Genomic DNA, 15,577 nt, shown 5'->3' with positions numbered 1-15,577 from the left:
CAATTTAAAAAAAAAGAAGGCTATGAAAAGACAATTCATAGAAGAGGAAACTGAACTGGTAATACACACATGACAAGATGCTCATCCTTACTGATCAGAGTATTGTATCTTAAAGCCACACGAAATGCCATTGGGCACCTGTATGACTACAACGCCCATTAACCCCCGTTATCGGTGGATGTGGAGTGGCAGGCCACTATAGACGGGACGGCTGGAGGACGTGGACACCAGATCACCATTTTGGAGAGCAATCTGCCAATATTCCAAAAAGTTGCAGGTGAGTTTTCTCTGAAGGTCTAATAATTTCTCTTCTCGAAAAGCTCTGTGTATAAATGGAGACCTATGTATGATGTGCTTATTGATTCCAGTGGTGAAAAACCAGAGCAACCCAAGTGTCCATTCATTAAGAAATGGATACATAAGTGAACTAACAACACATACGTCATCAGGGATAAATCTTCAACACATGATATTGAGTGGAAAACTACACTCAGAGTATGGTACCATCTATATAAAATGTACAAACAAACAAGCCAATACTATGTATTATTTGTAAATACCTGCAGATCTAGAAAGAGCATGAAGACAGAACTATGGAGAACAAGTCCCCAGTCAGGGTGCGGTGACCTCACAAGTATCGGTTGGGTCACCAGGACGAAAGACCTCCCTCCGTCCATGACTCACCTCAGATGCCAGTTCCCAGGGCCACTCCTCTCCCACGAGGGGCTCTTCTGGGGGCCCAGCTCTGGGGTCCCAGCCAGGTCCTGGTCACTGCAGTCTTCCTGGTCTGTGGCCCACTTGTCTTTGGATTTCGTGCTGTCGTGTTGGGAATCCAGGGACACGATGTCCGAGGGGGAACTCATCACTCCCGAGTCCTCTGTTGTGTCCTCTGAGGCAAAGCAGCTGCCAACAGACACAGTCTCCTCGGCCTCCGACGGCAGTGGTGGGACCCCGTCCACACCGCAGGGACCACCAGGCCCCAGGGGCAGGCTCACTGGACGAGACACACAAGGGCAGGTCAGGCAACGCGCCAGTGAGTTCCCCACTGCCTGACTCATTTGAAATCTGGAATTTGGGGTGTGAGTGAGGACCCCTCAAACACACCACTTCCCTCTGGACACACTTTAACTTGGAAGGAGTTACGTGCATATGTGACTGAGAGCAACATTTTCCCTAAAAAAATCAGCATATTTTGAATTAACCTTTGGAATTGTTATACTGTATGTGACTACAAGCAAACAACATTAAAAAATTCAAACTAACGACATGGTGAATGCAATTGTTTCCAGTCTGACCCATGGTTTAACAGAAGTTGTTTGAAAATGAGTTCTTTGGAGAAACTAGGGGTTTTCAAAATAGAAACAAACTTTGAAAAAACTCATCTTGTTCGGGAACTTCTAACTTCCCAGGGACATGTACAATTTGGCCTTAAATATTAATGACAGTCATTGTCAGCATCTGGCTTTCTCTTTATTTTTACATGTGAGAGTAAGATCTGGTTTAAATAAGAGATGCTCGTAGAACAGAACCCGCAAGTAAAATGTAGAAGAATGAGAACAAAAAAAGTGTTCTTGGATGAGGTCACTGTGCCCTGAGCACTGAATGCGGTTCAGGGCAGCAGACGGAATAAGATGCACCGAGTTGTAACTTACTGCGGAGGCCCGAGTTCATTCCCTCAGACTCTAATCGTGACGATGGGGCACTGCGGCCACGCGTCACATCTGTCCAGCTATTCCGAGGGACAGTAAGTGTTAGGAGAGTGTGGGCACCAATTTCCCCCTTACTGGGCTTTGAGGTTGAACGCTCCATGCTTGGAGAAGAATCCCCCTAACGCTGAGGTGGTAGGACAGGAATATAGAACTCTGGACCAGCCTCAGACCAGAGGTGTTTTTTTAAATTGAATGTAGATATAGAGTTTAAACCTCGAGGCATAGGATCTAAGCACTGCTTATGGCCATCCAGGAAATAAGGACTGTGTTGTGCTGTAGTTTCAGTGTGTTTTGTTTGAAAAGCGTTCCTCCAATAAGTAAATTGCTGGATGCCTGAAGTGAATAAAGGCTACACACATGCCGAGTGCAAACTCCACAGACTCATGCCCTGATAGACAAGTGACATCATAACACCGTCAATACACACTCAACACCGTCAATATTTTAACTGGACAGCAGACTACAGACACAGAGTTAACAAAACCAAAAGAGCACCGAGGAGAAAATTCCCGGAGCTGCTGGTTTCTTGGAGATCCCAAACAGTAAAATAAAAGGACAAGATCAAAAAAACAGAAACAAAGGAACCAGACATTTCACAAAAGAGCTCACAAATAAAGATCAGAAACAAGGGAGGAATTGTTTAGAGAAGCAAAGGCACAAGGCAATGTGTCTGAATGCAGTGAATGCTTCTGAACAATGACCTCTTTCTTCTAGCTTTCTTCCTGGCTTTTGTTGCAAGACTCTTAATTAGAGGGCAAATCCGGAGAAGAAACACTGCCTATGGATTAATACCACCCAAGCCTTTTCTGCCGTGGGTCTGTTGAGAAGCTGTCACACCTCGGATGTTGTGTGCTGGCTACTCTGTCCACACAGCCAGCGACTCTGCCGGAGATGTCACTCCTGGACGCTCCAGCCATCCAGAGAGGGCAGGAGGGAGGGAGGATGGAAGGATGCTCGGAGCACCGGGCAGGTCTGCCAGCTAGTAAGAGAGATGAGCTCGTGCTAAGGCTCAAGCCTCCTGCGAACCACTTCCGAGAGTGCTGTCAAATCCGGCACGGATTTGAAGATGGGAATGGACATCCCCACGAGGCTCTGTACCTGGGTCAGTGTTAGTTTGTTCGTTTTCAGGCCGTTTCTGATTCTCTCTGCAGTCTGTGCTGTCAGCCTGAGACTCTTTAGCTTGGAATCAGACATCCCCATCTGCTCCCTTATTATCTTTTCTCTTTTCCACTGGTTCCTATCATTAACCTCATGAACTATAACATGTTTTGACAATTTCTGTTTAAGATGATGGAGCAGGAAACTGCTTTTTCTTTATTGATTCTAAACAGAAGCCTAAGCCACAAAAGGAAAACTTGGAGCTGCTTGGCCTCAGGTCCTGTCCTGCAGATCCTTCTGTGCAGCCCACTTTCTAGCCTCACTCAGCCCCTGAGGGTTTCCACCAAGCCAGTGGTCCAGGGACCCAGCCTGAATCCCAGAGCCCGGTCCAATTTCTACTCAGAACTTTGAACAACCCTTTCCCCTTTCTGTAAAATAAGCATGACATCCCTTCTAGAATTCTATCCTTCTTTGAAATTCCAAATCCAAAGAGAGGATGTAAACATTTTTGACAGTTGACTGGTGACTAATTAGGAATCTTAAAAGAAAAAAAGCATGGCCGTTTTTCCTCTCTGCTATTTTCCATCACCCCTAAGAGTAAGTCGCTCTTTTTGAGTTGATTAATGCGTTGGCAAGTTTGCTCTTCTCTTAAGGTGTGAACAACCTTTTTGAACTGAAGAGTTATTATTGCAGGATTTTTGCAAATGTGGAAAAACACAATTTGTCTTTAGCAGATGCCAAATATAAATTCACGATTACATTCTCTTCCAGATAAACAGCCACAGAGCCCGAGTCCAGAATATTAACACTTCCATTGTTCTCCACCTGAATTACATAATCCCATGGCTCAAACGCCATTACAGCTAAATGAGAGCAAAAATTCTCGAGCTCAGGCGTAAAGCAGAAAGCAGAAGAAAGTGCTAACTTAAGGCTACTAATTCCTCAGGTTGAACACAATCATTTCAGTTTGACATGAGTTCCATTGAGTTTTTCTTTTACAAAGTCACCAAAGAAAATTTCTAACACCAAATGTAAATATCTTCTGGGTATTTTGGTAATGGATTCATTTTTATTAGTTTATTAAATGCAAATGAAAGATCTTGTATGATATGATATTGTTTATTTGCTGGTCATTATGAAGGGAGATTTGTCAAGAGTCAGTTTCCCCAGGCTTATACGCCCAGAGAAAATGTCTCATCGAAAGACTAACCTCAAAAAAAAAAAAAAAAAAAAAAAAGCCATGAGGGGCTTCCCTGGTGGCGCAGTGGTTGAGAGTCCGCCTGCCGATGCAGGGGACACGGGTTCGTGCCCCTGTCCGGGAAGATCCCACATGCCGCGGAGTGGCTGCGCCCGTGAGCCGTGGCCACTGGGCCTGCGCGTCCGGAGTCTGTGCTCCGCAACGGGAGAGGCCACAACAGTGAGAGGCCCGCGTACCGCAAAAAAAAAAAAAAAAAAAAAAAAAAAAAAAAAAAAGAGAGCCTAGTAAGGTACTCTTGGCCTCAATCAATCTATATTTCTCCAAAGCCTGAGCCATAACCCTAATCCTAGCATCCTAACGTGCCTGTTAGAGACACAGAGAAAATCCCAGTTTCACCCGTGTGGAGACAAGCCTGCTCTCCGCTTGCCATTCTTTGAAAACATATATAGAAAACAGCGGCTGCTTCTATCCATCTGCACTGCCCCCTCCCTGTTTGTGCTACGTGAGTTCCTCCTTCCGGGAGCTAACCTAGTTCTCAACAGCTGGGCCAGTCTAACTGCCCCCTCACTACTCCTGGCCACAGGGCACGGATGTGAGATGTGGGTCATGGATGTGGCCCAAACCTGGTCAGTTGATACCGTGGTCCAAAGATGGGCACGTGTCCTAAGCTGGACCAATCAAGGCCTTTCTTGGGGCCTTCTGGCCAGAGATACTGGGCAGGTGGTCACCTTGGGCTGAAATCCATGGAGTAGGAGGGGTCCTGGATAAATGACAGTCTTCTGGACCAGCGCATGGAGAGGGCTTGTCCACAGACAGAGAAGAGCACAGACCTAAGACAGCGCTTGGGCTTGGGGAACCCACCATGTCCGTAATAAGGATTCGTCTCTTAAAATTCCCAGGTATGTGAGCAAAAAAAAAAAAAAGATCTCACAAAACCCATTCTTTTGTAACTCGTTCAATACATGTTTCTTGGAATTAGATAGTCTTGTCTAACAAATGTCTAAGTTGCCCTGATTTCTGCATGAAGTACACACACACACAGAGTTTCATATTATGGTGTTTCCATGACAGGAACTTTTATTTTAAAAAATATATTAAATGTGACAGCTGCATATAATGTTTCCCTTTCCTGGATTTATCTTCCATTATTCAGATTACACATTTGAGTAATTCTATTTTCGGAATAATCTGGTTTGGGATCTAGTTTACTCTCTAAGCCCTCTTGTGTCTTCACAAGGTTGTCTGCATTTAATCCTTCACTATCAGTATGACTAAAATGAAGTCAGATTCAGATCAAAACCCTTCTTCCTCAAGATTGAATTCTCAGCACCACTGTTGTCTGGCATCCGGCCTCACAGATGAGAACCCAAACATTAGCATGATTCTTTCCAACTATAAATAACCTTATCTCTAGAAGCTAGTAAGATTTTCCTCTTTACCCATGGATATCAAAAAATTCACCAAAATGTGTCTAATTTTGTATGTCTCTGAGGATATGTATTAATTTCCAAGAACTTTTGGAAGTTCTTTTTTTCATGTGTTTTTCAATACTAGCTTGCTCTTGTTTTATGTATGTAATAATCTGTTAAAATTTTCTGAAGCAATAACAACAAATATTTAAAGTTCTGCTCTATTGCCTAAATTAGCCCTACTTCCTTTGGAGTTAGTTCCTCTAATCAGTTTGTGGTCCTTCCTCCACACACTGAAAAAAAAATTTGTTCAGTGATTCTTGACTGTGCTAAATGATGGTGTCAGTAATGTCAGGAACTAGATTTCTTTTGTACACGTGACCATCACTGTTGCCTTAGGAGAGAGCAGAAAGCCTTACGGCAGATTGGGCTGAGCAGATTCCCACAGGGAATCTGCAGAGAGGAAAGCTGCTTTCTGGGGAAGACTACACCTGGATGGGGTGGCCAGTTTCTCTCAGCAGCCACAATGCTGACTTTGGTTGACGGTTCTTAGACCCAGTTCCGCCATATTGAAACTGAAGTTTCGTATTATTTTCATGTGCCTATTTTATTTAGCAAATAGCTAAAAGAATTCCTCCTCCACGCTGACGTCACGGTTTTAAGAGTAGCCTAAGATATTAGACCACTGGCTAACAATGATCAGATATACAGTTCAACATCAATATTTGAAACCATATAATGGTAGTTGGGTTTTTGATATTCTGCAATGTCCAAATAACTCCTTATTTATCCAGTGTCCTCTGCAGTATGAAAATAATTATTCCTATTTTGCAAATTATAAAAGAAGTCCCAGCCAACAAATGATTTCATCTATCCCTGATAGTATGTGTTACAGAAACATACTTTGCCAGGGCCATAAACAGGACAAGTCTATTCAGAATCACACAAAAACACGTCCTAAGCAAAAGTCAAATCGAGGTTCTTGCACCAAGAAAATGTGAAATGAATCTAGCTGAGAATACCTACATTTAAATTTTTCTACACCAAAAGATTTTCTTCCATGTCCTATGGAACAAATCTTGGTTCCATTTGTCCAGAGATTTCAATATATTCTAAATTATTTTTGAGAAAAAGAGCCAGCCCTCTCTTACATATGTATTTCTGGGGCCTCACTCTGGGGATCAGGATAGTTTCCGTTGTCAGGAACAAAGCTGATGCTTCAGTTTACTTCATCAAAATAGAAACCCTGGCTCCAGGTTGTCTAGCATATTAAAGCATGGGAACTGTGTTTAATCAACAGCTCAGAAAAGGTGACATTTAGGGACTTGCGAAGTTACGAAACTGAATGAACTATGATTCAGGTCTGGCATGAAGTACAGGTGAGCCACCTGCCTTCTGAGACAGGCAATCCAGGAAAAATATCGTCTGTTTCTCTGCTAGATTCTCTCAAGTCCTATCCCTTTATCATTAGAACTCTAGAGAACAAAGTATGTGGCCCACTTTTGCTTAGTTTTCTGTCATGCACTGTTCAGCCATTGCTACTGACTTAAAATGACCAAACGAAGAACATTTTTGTATCTTATGTAGAACGGCTGTTGGAGATATTATCTATCATAGTACTCAATGTCTTTTATAGAAGCATCCACTTTAATTTGTCCTAAAATTTAGATCTTCCTTCCCCCCCCCTTTTGATGAAATGAATGCCTGCTATTTGGCTGAGTGTCTGCCCACCTCGCTTTTTTGCCTTGGTGCCCAGGAAGGTCAGAAACATAGTCTTTATTAGGACCTTTGCATGGGTTCTACCCCACACATCCTGCTCTTCCCATCACATATATCTCTAAGCTCTCTTGGTGTTTATTCTTAACCACTTTAGGAAATAAGGATTTTTAAAATAGCATATACACACACACACACACACACACACACACACACACGTACATATGTATATATATGTTATACACACATAATTATATAATATAAAATAGACAATATCTTTTTATTATTTTGAGTTATTTAAAATAAGAAGTATTGGGGAGGTGGCCAAGATGCTGGACTACAAAGACCCTGAGTTCACCTCTCTCCACAGGCACACCAAAATTGCAATTACCTACAGAGCAAGCATTTGTGAGAACAACCTGCAGACTAGCAGAAAAAATTTTCCACAACTAAAGATACAAAGAAGGCACCACAGTGAGATGGGCAGGAGGGGTGGAGATGTAGTAAAGTCAGAACCCACACCCCTGGGCTGGCGACTCACAAATGGGAAGAATATCACAGCTCAAAGATGGCGGGGTCCGAGCCCCACACTGGGCTCCCCAGCCCAGGGGTCCTGCACCCACACAACCACCAGAACGTCTGGCTCGGTTAAGATGGCTTGCCCAGTGACCCCTCTCCCCAAGGAGTTTCTGACTCAGTGGTTCGGGCTCGGGGCTGAGAGCAGCATTTCTCACATGTTCCCAGGTGATGCTGAAGCCACCGGTATAGGTCTACCCTGGGGGAAGCCCTTCCCTGAACACCTCGCCAGGGCTGCCCGGCCAGCTGGGGGCAATCTGCACTCAAGCCTGTGTATCACCCCACCCTCCTCAGACCAAAACGCCTTCATTGCTTTGCTCCAGAGACAGCGGCTTCTCCAACAAGGGCCCTGGAGTTACTGAACAGACGACTTTTCAAAACAGACATTCAGTCCCTGCATTCTGAGTGTCCTTCTCTTCCTAAACTGTTAGACTCTACTTTCTGTCTCAATGCCCCTCCTGTGTCTCCAGCTTCGTGGGAAGGCGCCACACGATACCCTCAGCAGAGTTAAACGTGACATTTTCCTCAAGACAGCAGAGCAAACATAACTACTTGTGGAAACTGTATTAGAACAGTTTCAGAAAGGCAGAGTGAGGAAGTGACACAAAACATCCCAAATGCTTGTCAAATACGCCCAAGACGAGAAGGAAAGGGCTAACTCTGGGGGCGGGGGAGCAGGCAGGACTCCCGGTGTCCTGCTTTGAGGCAGGAGGCATCTCACACGCAGAGCACACGAGATGGGGTCTGGAGATGCTGGGGAACACAGACGCAAGGCAGCAACGAGACCCACAGGTCGCTGTGTCCAAAGGCTGTCACAGAGCTAGTGGGAGGCACCTCCAAAAGTCACCTGGGGAGCAGAGGCCCTCGCAATGATGGAGCAAAAGTCTGAGTCTACAGGGCTGTGGTCCCTGCATCTGCACGTCGTCCCCACGCCTCAGCCCTGCCAGCTTAGCCAGACGATGCAGTTATTTTTGCCTCATTATTTGTATAAGTTGCCTGATGTTTGGGACCGATTGAATAGCATAGATGTGAAGATGGTGTCTTCAAAATGTCACCTGGGTCTGGACTAATGTAGCAAACGTATTTTTACTTATTTATTAATTATTTTTAGTTTTATTTATTATTGAAGTATAGTTGATTTACAGTGTTGTGTTAGTTTCAGGTGTACAGCGAAGTCATTCAGTTATACATATGTGTACACATATATATGTATATATATATTCTTTTTCATATTATTTCCCATTATGGCTTAATGTAGGGCACTGAGTACAGGTCCCTGTGCTGTATAGCAGGCCCCTCTTGATTATCTGTTTTAGATACAGTAGGGTGTATCCGTTAATCCCATATGCCTAACTTATCCCTTACCCTCACCCTTCCTTTTTGGTAACCATAAGTTTGTTTTCCATGCCGACGAGTCTGTTTCTGTTTTGTAAATATGTTCATTTGTATCATTTTTTTCAGATTCCACCTATAAGTGATACCATATGATATTTGTTTTTCTCTTTCTTCACTTAGCATGATAATCTCTAGGTCCATCCATGTTGCTGCAAATGGTATTATTTCATTCTTTTTAATGGCTGAGTAATATTCCATTGTATGTAAGTACCACATCTTCTTTACCCATTCATCTGTCGATGGACATTTAGGTTGCTTCCATGTCCTGGCTATTGTCAATAGCGCTGCAATAAACGTTGTGGCGCACGTATATTTTTGAATTGTGGTTTTCTGCAGATATATGCCCAGGAGTGGGATTGCTGGATCATATGGTAGCTCTATTTTTAGTTTACTAAGGAACCTCCATACTGTTTTCCATAGTGGCTGTACCAACATTTTTAAATATTGAAGAGACTCTAATAGGTGCTGGTTTCAAGATACATTCTGTATACAAATTTTAGAAATCATAAAATGCTAATATGCCAGCAAAAGTGAGTAAGGAAAAGCTGAGTGACTAATAACAAAGCTGGTGTGCCGTGCTCCTCTGGACACTTACGCACACACGGAGCAAAATCGCCACCTCAAAGCCACTCAGACACAGTACAGAGCAGTGAGCATACAGATAATGACAAGTGACACCGTGACTTCCCCCCGAGCCTCCTCGCCAGAGTCCCGCCTGCCTTGGAAATGGCATCTTCTTGTAACAAAAGTGAGATCAGTGTCAGAGCCCGTCATTTTAGGAAACCTGTACAGAATTGTTTCCAGCCTTGTCCACAGCCAACAGACCACAGCCAGTAAATGAAACCTTTCACACGCAGACCACCTGTCTAACTCACAATTACAGTGGCCCCCAAATAATTTGGCTTTATGGGCCAGAAAGTATTGGCCTCAGCAAAACCTGCCAGTACCCAGAATAACCTTCTAGGAGATGCTGGGCTCCAGCCTCAGTTTTCCTCACCTGCCCCAGAGTCCAAGCTGGGGGCTGCCCCCTGGGAAGTAAAGCACCTCATCTCCACTCCCACATCCACACCCTTCTCTCCCACCCCACTTGGTCTTGGAGACGTCCCCCCAACAGCTGCACTTTATCTGAGTTTTTCTATTGGATTCTTTTGAGTTTTAAAATAAAGTTTATTTTCTTTTTCTTTAGTATAGCAAGTCCGGAAAACACAGGCAATGGTTAGGAAGTAATCACTCATCCCCAGGATTCCTCGTCTTTATTTTTTAGAAGCTTTTAGGATAAATGTATAACAAAACTTCTTAGATATGGGAAGAGAATCAGATGCACACTCCACTATCACGTTCGTGTTCTGCTTGTGCTAGCACAATTTTTCTCCTATATCTTTGTACCAGTTTAAACAATTGGGGGCTGATTCAACCGTGGCCTTGAGAAGATTAGTCCCTACAGGCGTTGACTTTCTCACATGGAAACGGGGCTGAGCACCATCGTCCCTTATGCAAGGAGCCACCAGGAGACTGCATGCAGGTCAAGTCTGAGGACAGGCCTGGCACACACGCAAGCCTCAGCAGATGTAGCTCTTATGATGACGCTGTGTTATTTTGACCCGTCGTCAGTCTCCAGGCAGATGTAATCATTCATGGGCGTGGTCTCTCCAAAGCTGGCAGGTCTAAGAACAGCCTCCATCGCATGGGGGTTTCAGCAAGTGCAGCCTGAAGACTTTCCCCAAGGATGGCATGTCTCCCAGCCCCAGGCCCAGATGTGCAGGAGGAATGAGGGGGTCCCTGACAAGGGGGCTCCCAGAGGGGACACCCAGGAAGCAGAGGATGTGGAAATTATTTGCTGATCAAAAAGGCTGCTGGGGGTGGAGAGGTGGGAGGACTGGGGCGGGGGGTCTCTGATCCAGCCAAATGGTCCCCAGGTGCCCCTGCATGAGGCTCAGTGGCACCAGCTGTCTGGGGTCCCCGTTTGGAACTTCTCTCTTCTCTGAGTGATGTGACCATGGGGACAGCCCACCCTTGGTGTCTCGGTCCCTAAGTGGAGGGCAGGACACCGGCCCTTCCAGCTGACAGGTGAAGGCGTTCCTGAGATTCTAGCAGGAAATTTCAGCATGTCTGAGCTGACAATCTAACATCCCCTTTGGCCCGTTTCCCTCCTCATTGGTTCACTGGTTTCCGGACGACAGGATTCCCTAAGGTGTCAAACGGACCCTCCTCAGTGCATTTTCCAGGCTGACCCTCTCTGGGGTTGGTGAAAAGTGGAGACCTAATTCTTTTCCCTGTAAGGCGCAAGTTCTTCCAGCTTTTTAATCCCTCCAGACCGGGTGACTCCGTTCTGCTGGTTCCGGGCACATATTAGGTGATCAGTACGTGCGTTTTCATTCTGAACTGCTGTTTTCCACTAGGCTAAGACAGACACGTTTACATTATAGCTTGAAGGATCTATGTTCCATCAGGGCTAAACAGAAAAGAGGACTGAAATAGTCCTGATTTTATAAAAAGCTTCATTACTTTTCACATGCTTTGAAATTGTTCTGAAAAGTAAAACACACATTTAGCAACTGCCTAATCCATTACTTTAAGTCTGTACAAGTAGCTTTCCCAGTGAGCAGCTCTGCTGGATGGATACAACTGCACCAGCACAGCCAGTGTAGATGTCTGGTGCAGCTCGCCCTGATTGTCTTTCTGCTTGAGTGCCCCTGTGCCCGTGAGAAGGGGTGGGCAGATGAATGCAGGGACACTGGTGTGAAGGCTGCCTCTCTGATGCCTCCGTGAGCCCTCGCTTTGGAATCCTGAGGCACAGAGAAACCGAGGGGCAAAGCCTTAAGTCAGAGCCCTGGTGTCCAGGCCCCGGGGCTGCCTGCCGAGACTCAGAGGGAGGCTTCCGGTTAGCACAGTGGTTACTACAGCACCGTCACAGCTGGTGGCACTTGGGCCACCATTCCAAGAGCCTCCACTCAACTAGGCCAGTGTGAGACCGGCTCAAGTGAACCCAGATGACACCACAGCCTGTTTACTTCTGGGTTTCATCACCACATGGAAACATGATCGTTCTCCTGTCAGCTTCAGGCACAGCTCAGCACGTCCTGGGAGGCAGCCCTGAGCCTGGCCGGCACCGGGGCCTCCGTCCTGGGGAGGTGGGGCTGTGGTGTCATGGCTCGGCCATCCTGAGGGGCCCAGGCCCAGCCTTACCTCCTAGGGAGCCCTGCATGCCAGGGGAGAGCTGTGGGCACACGCGGAAGTAACCCCAATGCTGTTCTCACCCACCCCCGTCTGCCCAGGCTGTGAGTCACCCAGCAGCTGTTTAAAGACAAGTGGAGAGGACGTGCCCACCTGCAGAGCCCCCTGACCGGGCAGGGCACTTCACCCACGAGCTGTGAAAGGGCACACTGTAAGAAGCCTCTTCATTAAACTTCAAAGCTTTTGCACAGCAAAGGAAACCACTGACAAAATGAAAAGACAACCTACTGAATGGGAGAAGGTATTTGCGAATGATATGACCAATGAGGGATTAATATCCAACATGTATAAACAGCTCATACAACTCAATGTCAGAAAAACCAAACAACCTGATTAAAAAATGGGCAGAAAAACCGAATAGACATTTTTCCAAAGAGGAAATGTAGCTGGCCAATAGGCACATGAAAAGATGCTCAACATCGCTAAATCATCAGAGAAATGCAAATTAAAACCACAACGAGACATCACCTCACACCGGTCAGGATGGCCATCATCAAAAAGAACACAAATAACAAACGCTGGCAAGGATGTGGGGAAAAGGAAACCCTCATACACTGTTGGTGGGAATGTAAATTGGTGCAGCCACTGTGGAAAACAGTATGGAGGTTTCTCAAAAAACTAAAAATAGAACTACCATATGACCCAGCAATTTCACTCCTGGGTATATATCTGAAAGAAACAGAAACACTAATTTGAAAAGATACATGCACCCCAATATTCATTGCAGCACTATTCACAATAGCCAAGACATGGAAACAACCTAAGTGTCCATCAACAGATGAATGGATAAAAAAAGATGTGGTACAGAGATACAATGGAATACCACACAGCCATAAAAAAGAATGAACTTTTGCCATTTGCAGCAACATGGATGGATTTGGAGGGCATTATGCTTAGTGAAATAAGTCAGACAGAGAAAGACAAATACTGTATGATATCATTTATAAGTGAAATCTAAAAAGTACAACGAACTAGTGAATATAACATAAGTGAAGCAGACTCACAGATGTAGAGAACAAACTAGTGGTTACCAGTGGGGAGAGGGGAGGGGGTGGGGAGTGGAAAGTACAGACTACTGGGTGTAAGACAGGCTACAAGGATGTGTGGTACAACATGGGGAATATAGCCAATATTTTGTAATAACTGTAAATGGAAAGTAACCTTTAAAAATTGTGCAAAAATAAAAAAGTAAAAAGTGAAAAAAATAAGTCTCTTCAAAGACAGTTTGTATAGTCATTTAATAGCCTAAGACAAAGGAGGAAGAGAGAAACATCCCTGCATCATTTGTGTGAGCATATGAAGAAGAAAATCAAACACCTAATTTGAGGTTTATGTGACAACAGAATCTTTACATTTTTCTAATTTTTAAAACCGAGGGCTTAAGTTACTTCATCTCTCCAGTTTGACACAAACTGACATGTCTACAAGGGCCGAGGGACATCTGTGAGAGATGGAGTGAGGCCAGGCGTGGGGGGCAGGGCACAGGGGACAGTCTACGTCCCTCTAAAATGGGCATCTACTGCTGAGTCTGACAGTTTCTTTCACGATGAACACTGGTGCTGCCGCCTCTAATTTTTCTGAAAAAGCAGAAATCAAGATTTTAAGGCGCAATCTCCCGCATTTAAATGCTGGCCACTTCTTCCATAATAGTTAAAATTTGTGGAGAGCTGGCCATCGTTCTAAATGCTTTATAGGTACTCACGTGTATAATTCTCAAAACCAACTTTGCTATCAAAATAGAGAAACTCAGGCAAAGAGAAATGGATAAGTGGCCCGAGGTCACCGGCTCTGGTCTGTGCTCCTAAGCCCAGTGCTTGACTTTAGGGGACAAGGTCGGATTTCCTCTGCATCCAGGTTTCCTGGGAGATGGCTCCTGACCATCCAGTCAAACTTGGTGACCCAATCCTCCTTGCTGGTCATTGGTCTGTGCCTTCTAGCTGCAGCCAATGGGTGCGTGGCTCTCCCCGGGCCACAGTGATTGGTTCAGAACTGTCACGTGACTGAGTGTGGGTTAAGAGCCTGCCCAACCTCTAGACTTGCAGGAACCTATACATTTCCTTGTGGATTACACCAGTTTGAGTTGCTTGGTCTGCAAGGCAAAGCGTACTAAATGAGTCACCAACAACGCCCTTCTGGGATTACATCCAAAAGAACAGAAAGCAGGACCTCAAAGTGATCTGTGCACTGCAGCAGCACTCATAGTAGCCAAGAGGTAGAAGCAACACAAACGCCTATCGACAGATGAATGGATAAACAAAATATGGTATATATGTATAATGGAATATTACTCAGCCTTAAAAAAGGGGAAGGGAATCCTGTTGCGTGCTACAAAGTGGATGAACCTTGAGGACATTTTGCTAAATGAAATAAGTCAGTCACAAAACGACAAATAGTGTATGATTCTGCTTATATATATTCCTAGAGTAGTCAAACTCATAGAGATAGAAAGTAGAATGGTGGGTGCCAGGAGCTGGGGGAGGGGGCAGGGGGAGCTGACGTGGAATGGGTATAGTTTTGGATTCGCATGACGATGAAGTTCTGGAGATCTATTTCACGGCGATACAAATATACTTAATGTCACTGAACTGTACAGTTCAGTTAGAACCATTAAAGATGGTTACGATCATGTTAAATGCTGTTGTAGCTTTTTTTTTTTTTAAATCAGTTGAAAAAGAAAAAGCCTACTTACTGCTTCAGCAGCTGATTCAAACAGTTGAAGTAGCCTTGCATAGGCTGATCAAAACCTGTCAAAGCAAAGCACAGAGGCTGCCAGGCCTTAGAGCAGAGCCTGGTCCTTCTGCCAGGAAAGCCTGCAGCCCAGTCTGTAACCTCCCTGGTTAACATGTGGGCCCTACAGAAGCCACTGACAACATGGTAAATTCTGGGATTGACAGAATTCACCACATTAGCACCACATGAATAACACTCATTTCAGGAGCAACCTTTAGAAGGTGGCACACAGACAAGGTCTTCACAGCAGGCTATCACACACACAGAAAACAAGAGGGATGCGTTGAGTTTATTATGAATTCTCTGCAAAGCCCTGATGTTGCCAAGGCGGCTAAGAGACAAGACGGGTAAGCGTGTGTGCGCGCGCGCACTTGACAAATGCTCTAAAGAGCTAGGTGGAGGCTGAGGGGAGTACAGGGCAGGAGGAAGAGGAAAGGGAACAGGGACATTTGACACTGGGATTGCGGGGAAAGCTGCAGGCCAGCCCGTACGTGGTGGAAGGTCTCACCAGG

At 45.1% G+C, this 15,577-nt stretch overlaps 1 protein-coding gene across 16 annotated transcripts in view; it reads right to left on the bottom strand.

Moving 5' to 3' along the window:
* COBL (cordon-bleu WH2 repeat protein) overlaps window positions 1-15,577 on the bottom strand; it is a 259,723-nt gene that overhangs the window by 28,229 nt on the left and 215,917 nt on the right. For 14 of the 16 annotated variants that reach the window (XM_089917916.1, XM_089917920.1, XM_022593180.3 and 11 more), the window contains one exon: window positions 685-994. The exons of the other annotated variants lie outside the window; for them this stretch is intronic. In XM_089917916.1, coding sequence (XP_089774042.1) covers window positions 685-994 — 310 coding nt within the window. The remainder of the gene's footprint in view (window positions 1-684; window positions 995-15,577) is intronic. 16 annotated transcript variants of the gene reach the window in all.

This window comes from Delphinapterus leucas, chromosome 9 (genome assembly GCF_059928025.1).
Source record: "Delphinapterus leucas isolate spDelLeu-1000000601 "Yukka" chromosome 9, BTC_Dleu_Yukka2, whole genome shotgun sequence".
Classification (NCBI taxonomy): Eukaryota; Metazoa; Chordata; class Mammalia; order Artiodactyla; family Monodontidae; genus Delphinapterus; species Delphinapterus leucas.
The sequence above is the reverse complement of the archived record's forward strand: the minus strand, read 5'-3'. Positions and strand labels throughout refer to the sequence as shown.